Source organism: Wolffia australiana, chromosome 7 (genome assembly GCF_029677425.1).
Source record: "Wolffia australiana isolate 7733 chromosome 7, ASM2967742v1".
Classification (NCBI taxonomy): domain Eukaryota; kingdom Viridiplantae; phylum Streptophyta; class Magnoliopsida; order Alismatales; family Araceae; genus Wolffia; species Wolffia australiana.
Genome location: NC_135841.1, coordinates 4,472,530 through 4,489,206, shown reverse-complemented (window position 1 = coordinate 4,489,206; position 16,677 = coordinate 4,472,530). Strand labels below are relative to the sequence as shown.

The 16,677-nt window shown below is 48.9% G+C and overlaps 1 protein-coding gene across 1 annotated transcript in view; it reads left to right on the top strand.

The window, feature by feature from the left end:
• Positions 1–1,118: 1,118 nt before the first annotated feature.
• The window catches only part of LOC144705446 (uncharacterized), a 47,842-nt gene continuing 32,283 nt past the window's right edge, over positions 1,119–16,677 (top strand). The window contains exon 1 of the mRNA XM_078578121.1: positions 1,119–1,457. Coding sequence (XP_078434247.1) covers positions 1,119–1,457 — 339 coding nt within the window. The remainder of the gene's footprint in view (positions 1,458–16,677) is intronic.

The following is a 16,677-nucleotide window of genomic DNA, read 5'->3' as shown; positions in this document are numbered from 1 at the left end:
GCTCTGAAGAAGGATGGTACGTAGCGTATGTGATGCGATAGTCGTGCCATTAACAAGATAACGGTCAAGTACCGTTTTCCCACCCGAGTCCAGGACTTATTTGACATGATGGCGGGATCTACTATCTTCTCCAAGATAGATTTGAGGAGCGGATACCATCAGGTTCAGATTCGTCCCGGCAACTAATGAAAGACCACCTTTAAGATAAAGGATGGTTTATATGAGTGGAGAGTAATACCATTCGGCCTCTTCAACATGCCTAGTACATTCCAGCGCCTCATGAATGAGGTACTACGCGCGTTCATAGGAAAATTCGTAGTCATCTACTTCGACAACATTCTCACCTACAGGCGATCGATAGACGAGCACCTCGACCACCTCCGGCAGGTTTGCACCGTCCTACAGCGCGAGCAGTTATACGCTCAATCCAAGAAGTGCAGCTTCCTCACCTCGGAAGTCGCCTTCCTTGGGTTTATCGTCTCCGCTCAAGGCATTGCCGCCGACCCAAAGAAGGTCTGGCCCATCACGTCGTGGCCGACACCGGCCAATATGCACGACGTTAGGAGTTTCATTGGTCTCGCGACCTTTTACCGATGATTCATACAGAACTTTAGTTCCGTCACGGCTCCCATCACCGACTGCCTCAAGGAGGAGTCGTTCACCTGGACACTGGTAGTAGAATGAGCTTTCCTACAGATAAAGCTCATGACGACACAGGCGTTAGTACTTTGTCTACCAGATTTCAGGAAGGTGTTCAAGGTCACATGTGACGCCTCGGGCATCAGTATTGGTGGCGTCCTTAGCCAGGAGGGTCGCCGCGTCGAGTTCTTCAGCGAGAAGCTAAATGATGCCAAGCTGCGTTACTTCACATACGATAAGGAGTTTTACGCCGTCATACAGGCCCTACGGCACTAGCGGCACTACCTCCTATCTTCAAAATTCGTCCTCTTTTCGGACCACGAGGCACTCAAGTATCTACACTCACAACAGAAATTGAGCGACTGATACGCCAGGTGGGTCGAGTACCTACAGGACTACACGTTCATCATCAAGCACGAGAAGGGCAAGGACAACGTCCTCGCCGACACCTTAGCCGGAGAGCCCATGTGCTAAACGTCATGAAGGTGACAGTCCTAGGTTTCGAGACGGTCCGAGACGGGTACGACAGCTGGCCCGATTTCAGCTCGATCATTGCCAAGGTCCGACGAGGCCCGTCCCATGAGTATTGGGACTACGTCATCACGGATGGATACCTGTTCTATAAGAACAGGTTATGCGTGCCTCGCACGTCGCTGCGTAACTTCCTCACTTGGGAGTGTCACGCAGGAGGACTTAGCGGCCATTTTGGCCGCGACAAGACGATTGCGGCCGTAGAATACCAGTTCTATTGGCCTTCGCTGAAGCGCTATGTCGGCAACATAGTTGCCGATTGCTGCGCATGTGCCTTGGTTAAGCAGGTCAAGAAGAGCGCCGGGTTGTATACCCCGCTACCGACGCCCAAGCGTCCTTGGGCCGACATGAGCATGGATTTCGTCCTAGGATTGCCTCGCACCGCGAGGCACCACGACTCTATCATGGTAGTTGTGGATAGGTTCTCGAAGATGGCACACTTCATGCCTTGCGCGAAGACATCGGACGCCGTGAAGGTCGCCCAGCTCTTCTTTAGGGAGATTGTGCGCCCATCTTCGTGTCCGATCGTGACGTACACTTCACAAGCTACTTCTGGAGGACCTTGTGGAGCCTCTTGGGCACGAAGCTCAAATTTTTGACTGCCTACCATTCGCAGACCGACGGTCAGACAGAGGTAGTCAACCAAAGTTTGGGCAACCTTCTTCGTTCCCTGGTTGGCGAACATCTCGCGTCGTGGGATCTTATCATACCACGCGCTGAGTTCGCATACAACTCCTCAGTGAACCGTACAACAGGGTTGAGCCCCTTTGAGATTGCCTATGGCCAGGCACCCCGTCGACCATTAGACCTATGATGTAATACGACCTGCCGGGATCGGTCGGCTCGTAGTACGCCACAGGAATAGATGAGTAAGTTTGTGAAAGATATGAAAGTATGCTGATGCTCAAACGTAGAATGAGCAATGAATCGGTCGTTCACGAATGGGGAAGAAGACCCTCGTCAATCAAGCGGAAGATATTGATCCCACATCAAACTCCCAATGACCCTGTTGACCAACTAGACGACTGAGAAGAGAGGGGCGTTTGACGGCCCGGGTGGAGTTCTTCGTCTAAGTCGGTAATTACCCCGTACCACAAAGAAGATCCTACCTCTCAACGAAAGTGGCTATCCTACTGACGAGTGTAGTAATGGGGCAGCGGACGAGATAGGGGATGACGAGACTGTAGAAAGTAATGATACTGGTAAGATGGAGGGGAGACGAGTAAGTACCCGATTCGTCGTTTGTCCACAGCGTCGTTGTGTTCGAGCCGGTGTCGATGGTAAGGAACAACGATTGGAGAGGTGCTGGACGATGGACGTGATAGGTGGACGGTCAGAGCCGGATGGGCGGAACTGAGGACAAATGGGGCGCGGGTGCGCGTGCGCATGAGGACCGCACGGGCACGGGGCCGCGCGGGCGTAGGAGCATGCTAGCGCGGCGGCGTGTGAGCTCGACGGCGCGCGGGCGCGGCGGCGTGTTGGCACGGCCAGTGTGCGAGCGGGGTGGCACGCGAGCGGCGGCGTGCGGCGCGCGGGCGCGCGGGCAAGGAGGCGCGTGGGCAAGGAGGCGCGGGCGTGGGCGTGGGCGCGGCGGCGCCGGCGCGCGATGGTGCACGGCGCGAGCGGAGCTTGCGGCTGGCACAAGGTGCGGGTGGCATGCAGGTGAGGCAGCGCGCGGGCGCTAGCAGGGCGCGGGCGCGGGCAGCGTGCGGATGCAGGCGCGGTGCGGGAGAGGGCGCTGGCAGGAGCCGAGGTCGGTGGCGGTGGACGGCGACGGGGGCGGACGCGGTGGCGGCAGAGCAGATCTTGAGCCCAAGGAGGGGTATTTCTTGAGCTTTAACCCCCCCCAAGAAACCTTCAAGAAGATGGTTTCTTGGGGTTTTCTTGGGAACCATGGTGGGATCTTGAGTAACCCCGTGGAGGGCGATGATCGACGTCGAACCTGCAGCCTTGGACTCCCTCGGAGTGATCTCGATGAAGGTTTCTTCAGCTCCAGACGGCGATGACTTCTTGGATTCTTTACTCATCCTGGAGTAATCTCGATGGAATGCTTGGACACGTCGTCACGGAGTGATCTCGACGGGATGACGAGGGCTCTAACCATGGAGTAATCTCGACGTAGGCGAGGCTAGCTTGACCTCTCTACTCTCTGCTCTCTACGATAGTGGAGACACAAGTTGGATTTTGTTTTCAACAAATGACTCAAATGTTCCTTGGGCATGCTATCCCCTTATATAGTGAGGATAGGTGCCAAGTGAACGTGGGGGCGAGGACGAACCATCACGAGACTTGGTTCGGCCTCTCCTTACAAATTGAAAATACAACTGAAAAATAAAACGAAAAGATGAGGATGAGGCCCAACACCGGCCAAGTCCATGAAATCTAGAAATACAAACAAAACATGAACAAATGCAAGTGAGATATAGATGCTTACGCGGGGTACTTGAACCCCGGCTGATGAGCATCAGCGCGAGCTGCTCAGCGTCGCTGATGTCGTCCAGCCAAAACGTATCCAGGATGGTCCCTCATCAAGCACCCTTGACTGAATGCCTTAAGGGAAATCATTTTGAATGGACGGTAGAAGCGCAGAAATCCTTTGAGGAGATGAAACTTAGAATGACTCAGGCCCCTATTCTCCGTTTACCTGATTTGTATAAAGTATTCGAGGTTGCCGGTGATGTTTCAGGGTTAGGAATAGGCGGAGTGTTGAGTTAAGAAAATCACCCCATTGCTTTCTTTAGTGAAAAGTTGAATGACGCTAAGCTTAAGTATTCTACCTATGACAAAGAATTTTATGCGATTGTCCAATCCTTACATCATTTGCGTCATTATTTCCTCTCTAAGGAATTCGTTCTGTACTCTAACCATGAAGCCTTAAAGTATATCCATTCCCAGCATAAATTAAACTCTAGGCACATTAAGTGGGTCGAATTCATTCTGTCTTATACCTTTGTCCTTAAACATAAGAGGTGAGTTGAGAACCGAGTCGCCGATGCTTTGAGTAGAAGAGTCCATTTGTTGAATATTATGATAGTCGAGGTTATTGGGTTTGATCGAATGAAAGGCCTGTATCCTGATTGCCCGGATTTTGCTCCCATTTTACAGATCTTAGGCAAGTACCCGAACCCTAATAACCAAGATTATATCTTAGAGAATGGATTCTTATTTTATGATCGTCACCTATGCATCCCACAATCATCTCTTAGGGATTTTCTTGTGTGGGAGACACATGCCGGAGGCCTTAGTAGTCATTTTGGGAGAGATAAACAATTGCTATGGTCTAGCACAGATTCTACTGGCCATCCCTTACGCGAGACGTAGCTAACATAGTCTCCCAATGTCGTGTATGTTCCCTTTCCAAGCAGGTTAAACAAAACACCGGCCTTTACACCCCTCTTCCGGTCCCCGAAAAACCTTGGGACAATGTGAGCATCGACTTTGTGCTAGGGCTTCTGAGGACGAACAAACGCCATGATTCCATCATGGTGGTTGTGGATCACTTCTCGAAGATGGCTCATTTCATTCCTTGCTTTAAAACTTCTGATGCTTCTCATGTCGCTGAATTATTTTTCAATGAAATAGTGCGTCTCCATGGACTTCCAAAAAGCATAGTGTCGGACAGAGATGTCCAATTCACTAGCTACTTTTTGAAGACCCTTTGGCATCTTTTGGGGACGAAGCTCAAATTTTCCACGGCTTTTCACCCCCAAACTGATGGATAGACCGAGGTCGTTAATAGGAGCCTCGGCAACCTAGTACAGTCGCTCATGGGAGGCAACCTCAAGTCTTGGGATTCTGTCATTCCGCGTACCAAATTTGCTTACAACGCGTCTATCAACCGTACTATCGGTATGAGTCCCTTTGAGATTGTGCATAGTCATCTTCCTCATACCCCTACCGACCTCATACCTATGTTGCCACATGCTATAGTCTCAGATGACGATCATGAGTTTGCTGATCATATTAGAAGTCTACATGAGGAAATCTGTACACGTATCATAAATAGTAATGCCTCATATATACAGTCCGCATATTTGCACCGTCGTTTTTGCAAATTTAAAGAAGGTGAAATGGTGATGGTGCGGATTACGCCGAAAAGATTTTCCTCCAAACGGGCTACTAAGCTTCATGCTCGTAGTGCGGGGCCATTTTCGATCCTTAAACGAGTTGGGGAAAATGCCTATGCCATTGACATACCCTCCTCATGGGGAATAAGCACCACTTTCAATATCTCAGATTTAGTCGCGTTTAAAGCCCCACCTCCTTCATCTAATGGCCCTGTTCTACCCTCAGACTTTCTGGTGAGCGAGTTTGACTTGTCCACTCCCCCATCACTACCCTATGACTGGCATGAAATCATCGAAGAAATACAGGACGAGGTAATGATGGCGCAGCACCGCCGGACACCATTGAGCCGTCACGCGAGGAGCCACCGTCGTCACCGAGCCCACCACCGACACGTGTCCAGCCGACACGAAGAGCCGCAGAAGCGACACGCGACCCCGAGTTCAGATACTCGGCATGATGCACGCACCACCACCATCGGATCGCTTACCTTTCGCCATCGTTTTCATCTCTCATCTTTCTTTCATTTTGTCTTTGTAAGGAGGGGAAGAACCCATATGAGGATTCCTTCCCCTCCCAAGTACTCTAGTGGGCCTTCACAGGCCTTTTCTTTTCCCTCTTTTTATTTTTTTTTGTTCAAAGGGGGGCCTATTTCTTCCTTCCTACATAAGGAGGGGGGGGCGCCCCCCCAAAGGTACGCTTGAATTTTATGTTATGAAATGTTGAGAATTTGAAGTGTCACGTACGTGAGAAGAGGAAGAAGAAAGGAAGAAGAAGAAGAAGAAGAAGAAGAAGAAAGAAGAAGGAGGAAGGAGGAAAAGAAGGAAGAATAAGGAGGAAGAAGAAGAGGAAGAAGGAAGAAGAGCAGGGAGACGCCGCCCGTCCCTCTCACCTCCCGCCGTCCGCCCAGCGATGTCCCCGCCGTCAACCGCCGCACCAGCCGCTGCTGCCCCTGCAGCTGATCGCCGCCCAACCGCCTCGATCGCCCCTCGCCCGCCGATGACCTCGATCCTCTCTCTCTCGTCCCAACCATCCACCATCCACCCGCCGCCCCATCAGCATTCCCGTCCACCTCTCCGACTCCACCAATCCACCGTCCATCCACCGCCCATCTCCATTCCCGTCCGCCTCTCCGACTCCACCAATCCACCGTCCTTCCACCGCCCATCTGCGTTCCCATCCGCCTCTACGACCCCGCCATTCCACCGGCCTCCCACCATTCTTCCCGCCGACCACTCCCTTGCCATTCCATCCTTTTCCCCCCAGTCCACGGATCTACTCTCCGGGGTCTCCTCCGCTGCCAGCCGCTCGCTGACTGCGAGCGCCGCAGCCTCGCCGGACGAGCGCTTGGCGTGCGGCCGAGGAGCAGCCGGCCGCGCACGCTATGCACATCGCCAGCGTGCCAACATTACGGCCGTCCGCTGGCCTCCCCCTTGGCCTGTCGCACGCCAGTTGTGAACGCTGCAGCTAGCGCCAGCGTCCTGCCTCGCTGCAACAGCATGAGCTGCCGATTGTGCCCGCTGCGCCCGATGCCAGCGCGGCCCCGTCCATCTCCGCATGCCCAGCTCACCCATCCCGCCGACAACCCGATAGCGCCTGGAATTATCTGCTAACGACTTCGACTTCCACTAGGCGCCCTGCCCGTCAAACCCCCCGAGCCCTTTGCCGGCGCCCTCCCGTCAATCTGGACTCTTACAGTCATAGGGATCTCTAGTTACGCATATCCGTCGCCAGCGCGACAACGGTACTCCTCACTCGCCCCCCTTTGCGTCCTTTACTTTCTTCAATGCACTTTTGGTTCGCCTCTTCCACGCTCGGGTTAGATAGGTGAGAGCGAGACAGGTTGAGAAGACGACGGAAATTGCACGAGAGTCTTACCCGCCCGGTACAAGTCGGGTTCTCTCGACGCGTGTGAGCATTTCAGCGGGATTTTCCCGTTCGACGACGTACTTGCCCTCGACCCTCCCGGACGAGGTTCAGGAGGTCTGTCCGACCCCACTCAAAGCGAACCCGTCAATTCTCTGGAACAGCATCCCCACTCATCGGCGCACGCACGTACTATATGTAGGATCTCATTCATTCACGTCATCATACCTACCTGTCACTAGCATTCGTCGAACGACACCCTTCGACGTAGTCTGACTAGACCATGACTCGATACCGAGCCCATACCCTCAGTGATGACCAGAAGACGTCTTGGTGACGTCCGACATCAGATAATCACCTTCAGCAAAGGTGGAACGGTGCGGAAGTTTCTTGTTCGTTGGCAAGGCAAAACATCGACGGACAACACATGGATTACGGATGAAGACCTGGCTCACCTGTCCCCCGACTTGGTGATCCCGGTGGAGCTTTCAGACGCCTACTCAACTGAGTCGAGTTCTCGTCTCTAATTTTTTGTCATTTTCTCTTTCCTCCAAGGCCTATATATAGGCCATTGTTATCAACAAAACACTTAGGCAGTCATAATTTAAAGAATTGAGTTTTGTTTAACCCTTCTTGGAGGACTGCCTCCCCTATCCCTCTTAACCCTAGCCGTCGCCGCCGCCGCCAGCGCGTCTTCGGCCTATCACCTCTCTTCCATCCTCTTCGCTTCTCTCTCTCTCTCTCTCACACCTTCCCAGGGTAGGAACTCCAGGCCACCCAAGGCATCCCGCCCCAAGCCGCCCAAGGCTACATCCCAGGCCGCCTAGGGCACCCTGCCCCAGGCCGCCCAAGGCTGCACACCAGGCCGCCCAGGGCATCCCGCCACAGGCCGCCCAAGGCTGCACCCCAGGCCGCCCAAGGCTGCACCCCAGGCTGCCCATGGCATCCCGCCGTAGGCCGCCCAAGGCTGTACCCCAGGCCGCCAAGGGCATCCCGCCCCAGGCCGCCCAAGGCTGCACCCCAGGCTGCCCAGGGCATCCCGCCGTAGGCCGCCAAAGGCTGTACCCCAGGGCGCCTAGGGCCCCCCGCCCTAGGCCGCCCACGGCTGCCCCCTAGGCCGCCAGGCATCCCGCCCTGTGCCGCCCAGGCTGCCCAAGGCATCCCGCCCCAGGCCGCCCAAGGCTGCACCCCAAGCTGCCCAGGGCACCCCACCCCAGGCCACACAAGGCTGCACCCTAGGCCGCCCAGGGCATTTCGCCCCAGGCCGCCCAAGGGTGCACCTCAGGCCGCCCAGGGCATCCCGCCCCAGGCCGCCCAAGGGTGCACCTTAGGCCGCCCAGGGCAGCCCGCCCTAGGCCGCCCAAGGCGCCACCCCAGGCCGCCTAGGGTCCCCCCGTGCACGCCGCATTTCTATCACCCGCACTTCTGGACGCCCTCTAAGCCTCTTACAGTGGTGCACACCGTTTAGATTTAGTTCCACGACACCCTGTCGTAGCGCCCGTCAGTCGTCCTGCCAACAATGCCCACGCCCAAGCACTCCGACCTTTGAGCAACCAGGCCGAGTCTCAACCAGGGTCATTCAACGCCCGGAACCTCCAGATCCCGTCGTCCAGTGGGCCTCTCAATGCTGGGATTTGTTTGTCTTCGTCATGATCAGAATTTCCCCCATCCTCTTCACGCACTACGGTGCCGAGGTACACCTAAACTCTTTGGTGTCGAAGTGTTCTCCGTTCACTATTTTCTCGAGAAGTTTCCCCCATCGTCAGAATTAGATTTGGTTTGGATTTCTACTTCTTCTCTCTCTTTCTTGAGTGTTTCTTCACGAAGCGAATTCGGATATTGATTTTGGTACTTAGGCATTGTCGACGATGGGGGAAGACAGTACTCCCGCCCTCGATAAGGGTTGGAGCTGCACCACCAGATTTTCATTGGTTTTAAAGTCCAAATTTGATTGAATGATTTTTGTGGTAGTTTTATCCCTCCAGTATTCGATCCATCCCTTGTCGTCCATCTACCCGTAGTCTGTCCTGTCAACCCAGTCATCCATTCCGTAGCCATCCTACGTCAATAGGTGCCGAGTGAGATCGTGGAGACGACGAACCATCGTGAGACGTGGTTCGGCCTTGATGACTCTCAATAAGTCATCAAATATTTAGACTTTTAAGTATCAAAGCATCAAGAATATTTAGTTAATTCATGTGAGTTGTCATGCATATGCATTATTTTATAAAATTACAAACCCACTTGATTCTTCGAATCAAGTGGATTATACTTGACATTTTTTGGTTAGTAAGTTCAGAAACAGGTTAAGACAACCAAAGGAGGACGACAAGAATCAAGAGGAGTTGGCAAAAATTCTGAAAATGCCCCCGGGGCATGTGTTAAGAGAAACCTATACATACTCTCTTGAGAGTTCATTTTGAGGTTGTTCAGAATTTCTCTCAAGGAAGCTAGGGCTTGGAGAGAAAGGATTTCTGCAGACCCTCCAAGGCTGATGAGCATTGGAGCTGGGAGAGAAGCAAGCTGAAGAGTAGCTGGAGCACGACGATCGTCGCCTTGCCCGGAAGGAGTGACACAAGGAGGCGTGAGCGTTTCAGTTTTAGTGCAATCTTCTTCTCCCTTCTAAGATAATCAGAGTTGGGCTGAAGATCACAAGCTGTGTCTTCAGCATTTCCAATTTCTGTTGTTCCCCTGGTTATGCTTGATTTCGAATCTCATAGTTGATTGAATCGTTTTCCATTATGTTCTAGCAAAAATTCCATCGTTCTCCACATCAGATCGTGAAATCCATCCCTGCAGAACTTCCATGCAGCTAGCAACCCAGGCAACAGCCTAGGTTGCCAGCCATCCAAGCCGCGGGGAACAACGCCGCACGCAGCAGCGCTGCGTGCAACAGGCTCACCCGCGCATAGCAGCATAGCGAGCAGAGCTCGCCCGCGCGCAGCAGCGCAGCGAGCAGAGCTCACCCGCGCGCAGCAGCAGGCTCACCAGCGCGCTGAGACGCCGCGAGCAGTGCTCGCTTCGCTGGGTGGCAACGTGCAAGCCTACGCGCAAGTAAGAGCCTGTGTTCAGGCCTACCTGCACGCAGGGTGCTTGCTTATTTGCCATAAGGGGCAAAGATACACTGTCAGCAGATAAATTCTCTGCTGACTGACCTACTCAGTTAAATTCTATAAAGTTTACTTGTAGAAACTAACTGATAACAATTTAACTGAATTATAGAACTGAACTTAGCAGTCTGAGTTTTAATATACTTCGAATTAAAAAAAAGGAACCTACTCCCTGTGGATCGACACCCCACTTGCCCAAGGCTGTGAGGTTATAAATTGTGTTAGATAAGCTCAGTCCTCACACGATTAGGCTGATAAATACCCCGTAAAAACACCCGAAAACTGAGATTACCAACTGGCGCCGTTGCCGGGGAGCACGGTATTACAGTAGAATTTTTGTTTCTGTGTTTTCAGTTATCTATAATTCCTTCTCCTAAAGCTGCGGGACTTGAAATCCTCAGCTTATTGTCTTTCTAATTCTCTACTGAAGTTCTATGGTAGTGACTCATTCAAGGGCTGGTGAAAGATCTACAGAGAACGTTGCACGCGACGTAACTCCATAATCTACAGTTACGGAACCTGAAATTCAGCAGGAAACAATGGCAGAAGAGAGACATCAGCAGAATGAGAGAAGGAGAACAATGCTGGACAGGTCGACACCGTCGGGAAGCCTGCGACAAACCGATGTCAACCTGAACATAGGTGAACGTATTTTATTCAGATATGATAATTCTTTGATTAATTCTTTACTTGAATTTAACGGACTACCTGCACAGAATCCTTTAGAATTCCTCGATGATTTTCATATTAGATGTTCTTCCCAAAACGTTCCTGGACTATCTACAGAAATTTTGAAAATGAAGTATTTTCCTCTTACCTTAAAAGATAAAGCATTTTCATGGTATTGCAATCTAGGAATCACATTCAACTCTTGGGAAGAGATGCAGGGAAAATTTCTGCAGAAATTTTACCCTCTCTCTAAAACTAATTTTTACCGAAGAGAAATTCATAACTTTCATCCCCATGAAGGTGAGGCTTTTAGTGAGTCATGGGAGAGGTTCAATGAGTTGCTGAGGAAATGTCCCCGTCATGGAATTGAACACTGTTAGTTAGCCCAAATTTTCTATGAATCTTTATCAGATTTCATGAAAAATAAGGTTAACTTAGCCTCCGGGGGAACTTTCTATACCGCATATGAGGATGAAGTGTTTGATATTTTGGAGAGAGTTGCAGAAACTGACCTGTAGGAGATTACAGCAAGTCAGAATGGGAGGAACCTGCAGCCCAAGAGAGCAGGAGTTCTGCAAGTTAATGCTAAGGAGGGCGAGCTGCAAGCGGGTTTAAGAGAAACCAACCAGAAATTGGAGGAGCTCACCTCCACCTTGAAGAACGTTTTCTTAGGTAACTCCCCCATCATTAAGGCCAAAATTTGCTCTCTCTGTTTCAGCAGGGAACATGAAGACGGAGCCTGCCAAGCCATGGAAGAAGCGGTGAAAGCCTTCAACCAACCGCAGCAACCATGGGCAGGGCAAGAGAGGCCGAATTTTCCAAATGGAGAGACCTTCCACCAAGGGAGTAAGCCGGCAGCTCAACCTCCATTCCAACAAAGACAACAGTTCCAGTCCAGGCCCCAACAGCAGTATCAGGTTCCCTCTCACAACCAGCCTGATTTTTCTACATTCACCCCCGTCATTTCAGATATGATAGAGAAGCAAAACCAAAAGTTGCGAGCGGAGATGGAGATGCGGATGCAGGTCATGATGGAATTTCAGACGAAGCAGATGTTGGAATCCCAGGAACAAATGAGGAAGCTGTTGGAGAGCTTTAGGCCTGCACCTTCTGAACACCAAGGTATAATTACAGAACTCCCTTGCACATCTTATAAATTTCCCACGAAACCTGTAATTAACCCATGCAACTTACATCATGTGCAACACTCCACTCATGATGAGATGAATGGAGAAGATCCTGAAGTTCTGGAAATCTCAAAGTTGAGAAATGGAAAGGAACTTCAGGACCCTTATCAGAATTCTGGAGAGAATTCTAGGAAGGGGAATGAGCCAAGAGAGGAAGAAAGAGAGGATCTTCCCTACGCGGAAGAACTTCAACCTTCTACAAGTGGGCAAGATGTTCCTTACCCTTCAGCTTTGAATAGAAAAAAACCTGTCCTTGATTATGAACATAGGTTATTAGAGAATTTTAAAAGAGCCACCATGACTGTTACTGTAGAAGACATGCTTAGGTGTGCACCCTCCCTAAAGAAATACCTTAAGGATGCTTGCACCACTAGGAAGCCTAGGGAAGTAGTTAAACTTTCTGAGAATGCCTCTAGCATTTTGAATGCCATCCCTATCAAAATGAGAGATCCCGGAGCCCCTTTCATTACATGTGAAATGGGAGGAAACACATTTTCTAAAGTTTTATTAGATACGGGAGCAAGCATAAGTATCATTCCAACAGCCTTATACGAGGAGTGTGGGTTTGGAGAGTTAGAGGAAATACATATGGACTTACTCCTAGCTGACGGAACTGTTAGGCAACCTGAGGGAAGGTTAACTGATGTCATGATCACTGTAGAGAACTGTGAAATACCTGTAGATTTTATAGTGACTGATGTGAAGATATCGGGGAACATTAGTTTAGCTCCTATAATCTTAGGAAGACCATTCTTAGTCACAACGAAAACAATTATGGATTGGGAGAAGGGGACAGTAGAATTTAAGATTGGGAAAGAGAGAGTTCAAATTGACATATCAAAAATGATGAAGTGCCCCTTAGGAAGCAATGAAGAATTAAAACTGTGTACAGAAGATGAAGGAGAGGAGGAAGTGATAAAGGAATATGTCTCACATGTAGAGGGTAGAGAGCTAGATGAAGAGATCATGGACTCCCCTTCAGTGGAGGTAGGCCTAGAACTAAAACCTTTACCCTCATCCCTCAAATATGCATATCTAGATGAGAAGAAAACCCTACCTATAATCATTTCTTCATCACTAACTCCTAAACAGGAAGGAGACTTGCTCAAGGTACTTAGAGAGCATAAGAACGCCATAGGTTGGACGTTTGATGATATTAGAGGAATTCCATCTTCAATATGTGAACATAGGATATTTTTGGAAGAGGAATCTAGACCTTGTAGAGAGCATCAAAGAAGGCTCAACCCTTACATGAGAGAAGTCCTTGAGAAAGACATTTTAAAGTGGTTAAATGCAGGAATTATATACGCTATCTCTGATAGTAGGTGGGTGAGTCCCGTACACATGGTTCCAAAGAAGTCTGGAGTGACAGTAGAAGTGAATGAAAAAGGGGAGGAGGTGCAGAAGAGATTAACCACAGGATGGAGGGTGTGCATTGACTATAGGAAATTAAACAAAGCGACCAAGAAAGATCATTATCCACTACCCTTCATGGATCAAATACTAGACAAACTATCGGGGCAACAATATTTTTGTTTTCTAGATGGTTATTCAGGATACAACCAAGTGAATATTCATCCAGATGACCAAGAGAAGACGACCTTCACGAGTCCTGTAGGGACATACGCCTTTAGGCGTATGCCCTTCGGGCTATGTAATGTTCCAGCCACATTTCAGCGATGTATGAATGCACTCTTCTTCGATTTGGTGGGAGAGTGTTTAGAAATCTTTATGGACGATTTTTCTGTATTTGGATCTACCTTTGAAAACTGCCTCCTAAGCCTCACCAAAGTATTAAAGAGGTGCATTGAGTCCAACCTTGTCCTAAGTTGGGAAAAATCTCATTTCATGGTGCAGGAGGGAGTAGTGCTGGGCCACATGGTAAGCAACCGTGGATTGGAAGTGGACAAGGCCAAGATCGAAATCATCCAGGGCCTTCCACCTCCAACCAACCTAAAAACCCTTAGGGGTTTCCTTGGCCATGTGGGTTTCTATAGACATTTTATTCTCGACTTTGCTAAAATTTCTAAACCTCTCACAAATCTTTTATCGTCTAAGAACAATGATTTTGAACTAACACTAGAAGCTAAAAATGCATTTGATAAATTGAAAGAAGCTTTAGTAAATGCGCCTATCTTGCAAGGGCCCAATTGGACCCTTCCTTTTGAACTAATGTGCGATGCTTCTGATTTTTCATTAGGTGCAGTGTTAAGTCAACGAATTGACAAGAAACCCGTGGTCATCTACTATGCCAGCAGAACCTTAGTCGACGCACAACTGAATTATACCACCACCGAGAAGGAGCTGTTAGCTATTATTTTTGCATTAGAAAAGTTTAGGTCTTATTTACTAGGTAGTAAGATTATTGTTTTTTCTGATCATGCAGCTATTAGATATTTGTTAACAAAGAAGGAGGCCAAACCTAGGCTTATTAGATGGGTGCTTTAATTACAGGAGTTTGATTTGGAAATCAAGGATAAGAGAGGGTGTGAGAATGTAGTAGCCGATCACCTCTCCCGAATCATAGGCGCCCAACCTGAACTAATAAATGATGCATTTCCTGATGAACACGTCCTAACCGCACAAGGAACATTGGTTCCTTGGTACGCGCATATTGTCAATTTTCTTGTTGCACGAAAAATTCCTACAAGTTGGACATCCCACGAGAGAAAGAAGCTGCTGAAAGATGCAAGATTTTATTTCTGGGAAGATCCGGAGCTGTTTCACCAAGGGCAAGACCAAGTCTTGAGGCGGTGCGTCCCCGAGAATGAGCAACGAAGCATTCTGGAATTCTGTCATGCAAAGCCCGGAGGAGGACACTACTCAGCGAAGGTAACAGCACATAAAATTGTCGAATCGGGTTTCTTTTGGCCTACCTTATTTCAAGACGCCCATAAATTTTACAATACCTGTTTAGCATGCCAAGCCTCCATCAATATGAACAAGAAGGATAGAATGCCCTTACAACCCATCCTAGAAGTAGAATTTTTTGATCTATGGGGAATTGATTTTATGGGTCCTTTTCCTAACTCTCATGGATATGAGTATATCTTGATGGCTGTCGATTATGTCTCCAAATGGGTAGAAGCCATTCCCTCCAAAACCAATGACAGTAAGGTAGTGACCAATTTTATTGAGAAAAATATTTTCTATAGATATGGATGCCCACGAGCCATCATTAGCGATGGAGGTTCCCATTTTACAAATTACAACATTAGGAACCTCCTTAAGAAGTTTGGTGTCCACCATCTAGTCACTACGCCCTATCACCCTCAAGCCAATGGCCAAGTCGAATTGTGCAATAGAGAAGTCAAGAAAATCTTGAGAAAAATAGTGCATCCTGATGGTAAAGATTGGTCTAGGAAGCTAGACGAGGCATTATGGGCCTATAGGACAGCCTACAAAACCCATCTAGGCATGTCCCCATTTCTACTTATTTTTGGGAAGGCATGCCACCTACCTCTTGAGCTAGAACACAAAGCCCTTTGGGCTATTAGAAAGCTCAATCTGGAACTAGATAAAGCCGGCAAACATAGACTTCTTCAGTTGAATGAATTGGAAGAATTATGAAATGAGGCTTATGAAAATTCGAGAATTTACAAGGACAAAATGAAAACGTTTCATGATAAAAGCTTAAGGAGAAGAGTCTTTGTAGAAAACCAGAAAGTATGGCTTTACAACTCTAGGTTGAAACTCTTCCCAGGGAAATTGAAAACTAGATGGGATGGCCCCTTTATTGTCCAACAAGTGTTTGAGAACGGTGCGGTCACAATCTTAGATCCTACATCTCAAAAGCATTTCACTGTTAATGGGCAACGGCTCAAACCTTATTTAGAAGAGGAAGATCTACAAAGCCCCATGAATATCACTTTAGAGAAACCACCGCATGGTAGCAACATGATCTGATTCGTATTTTTTTTCCTTTCTTATTCTCTCTGTTTTGTTATTTGGTTCTGCTTTTGTTTTCTTCGTTTTTGTTTGCGTCGCCATGTGCAGCCATTCCTATCCAAGCTCACCTACACCGTAGACGGACAACTCAAAGGCCGGTCACCGCTCTCCATTCCATGGTTTGATCTCCATTTCCCCTTACTCTTATTTACTTCCCGTCATGTAGGAACATGCCCTTTTTTATGGAGGGGGGGGGGAATAGAGTTGCATGCATAACTACTCTATCATCCATGAAATTTTTTTTCGTTTTGCATCAACCAAACCATGGATATGTGATGATCTTACGAGATGCTTGTACAATGATTTGCATGATAATAAGGCTCTTTTCAAGGGTGTTAGAATTTAAAGACTGGCCAGTGAGGGAATCCTAGGTGAAATAAGCCTAGCTAGGTGCACAATGATTCGTACTACTACGGTCCCATATCTTACCATCACATTTCTCTCATCTTGCCATCCACCTCGGGTTGAGTTAGCACTTACATGCACGAAATTTTTAGCTTTAGTGGAGAGTAGGGTTAGTGTTGGATCATTGGCAATATTATTAAGACGTGAGTGAAGCTCCCTGAACCAAGAGGGATACAAACCTCTTCGGGGAAATAAGCTGCCGGTCTACTAAGGATGGCACATGGGTAGTGGATAAGCGCCACCAAAATGCAAAGTGG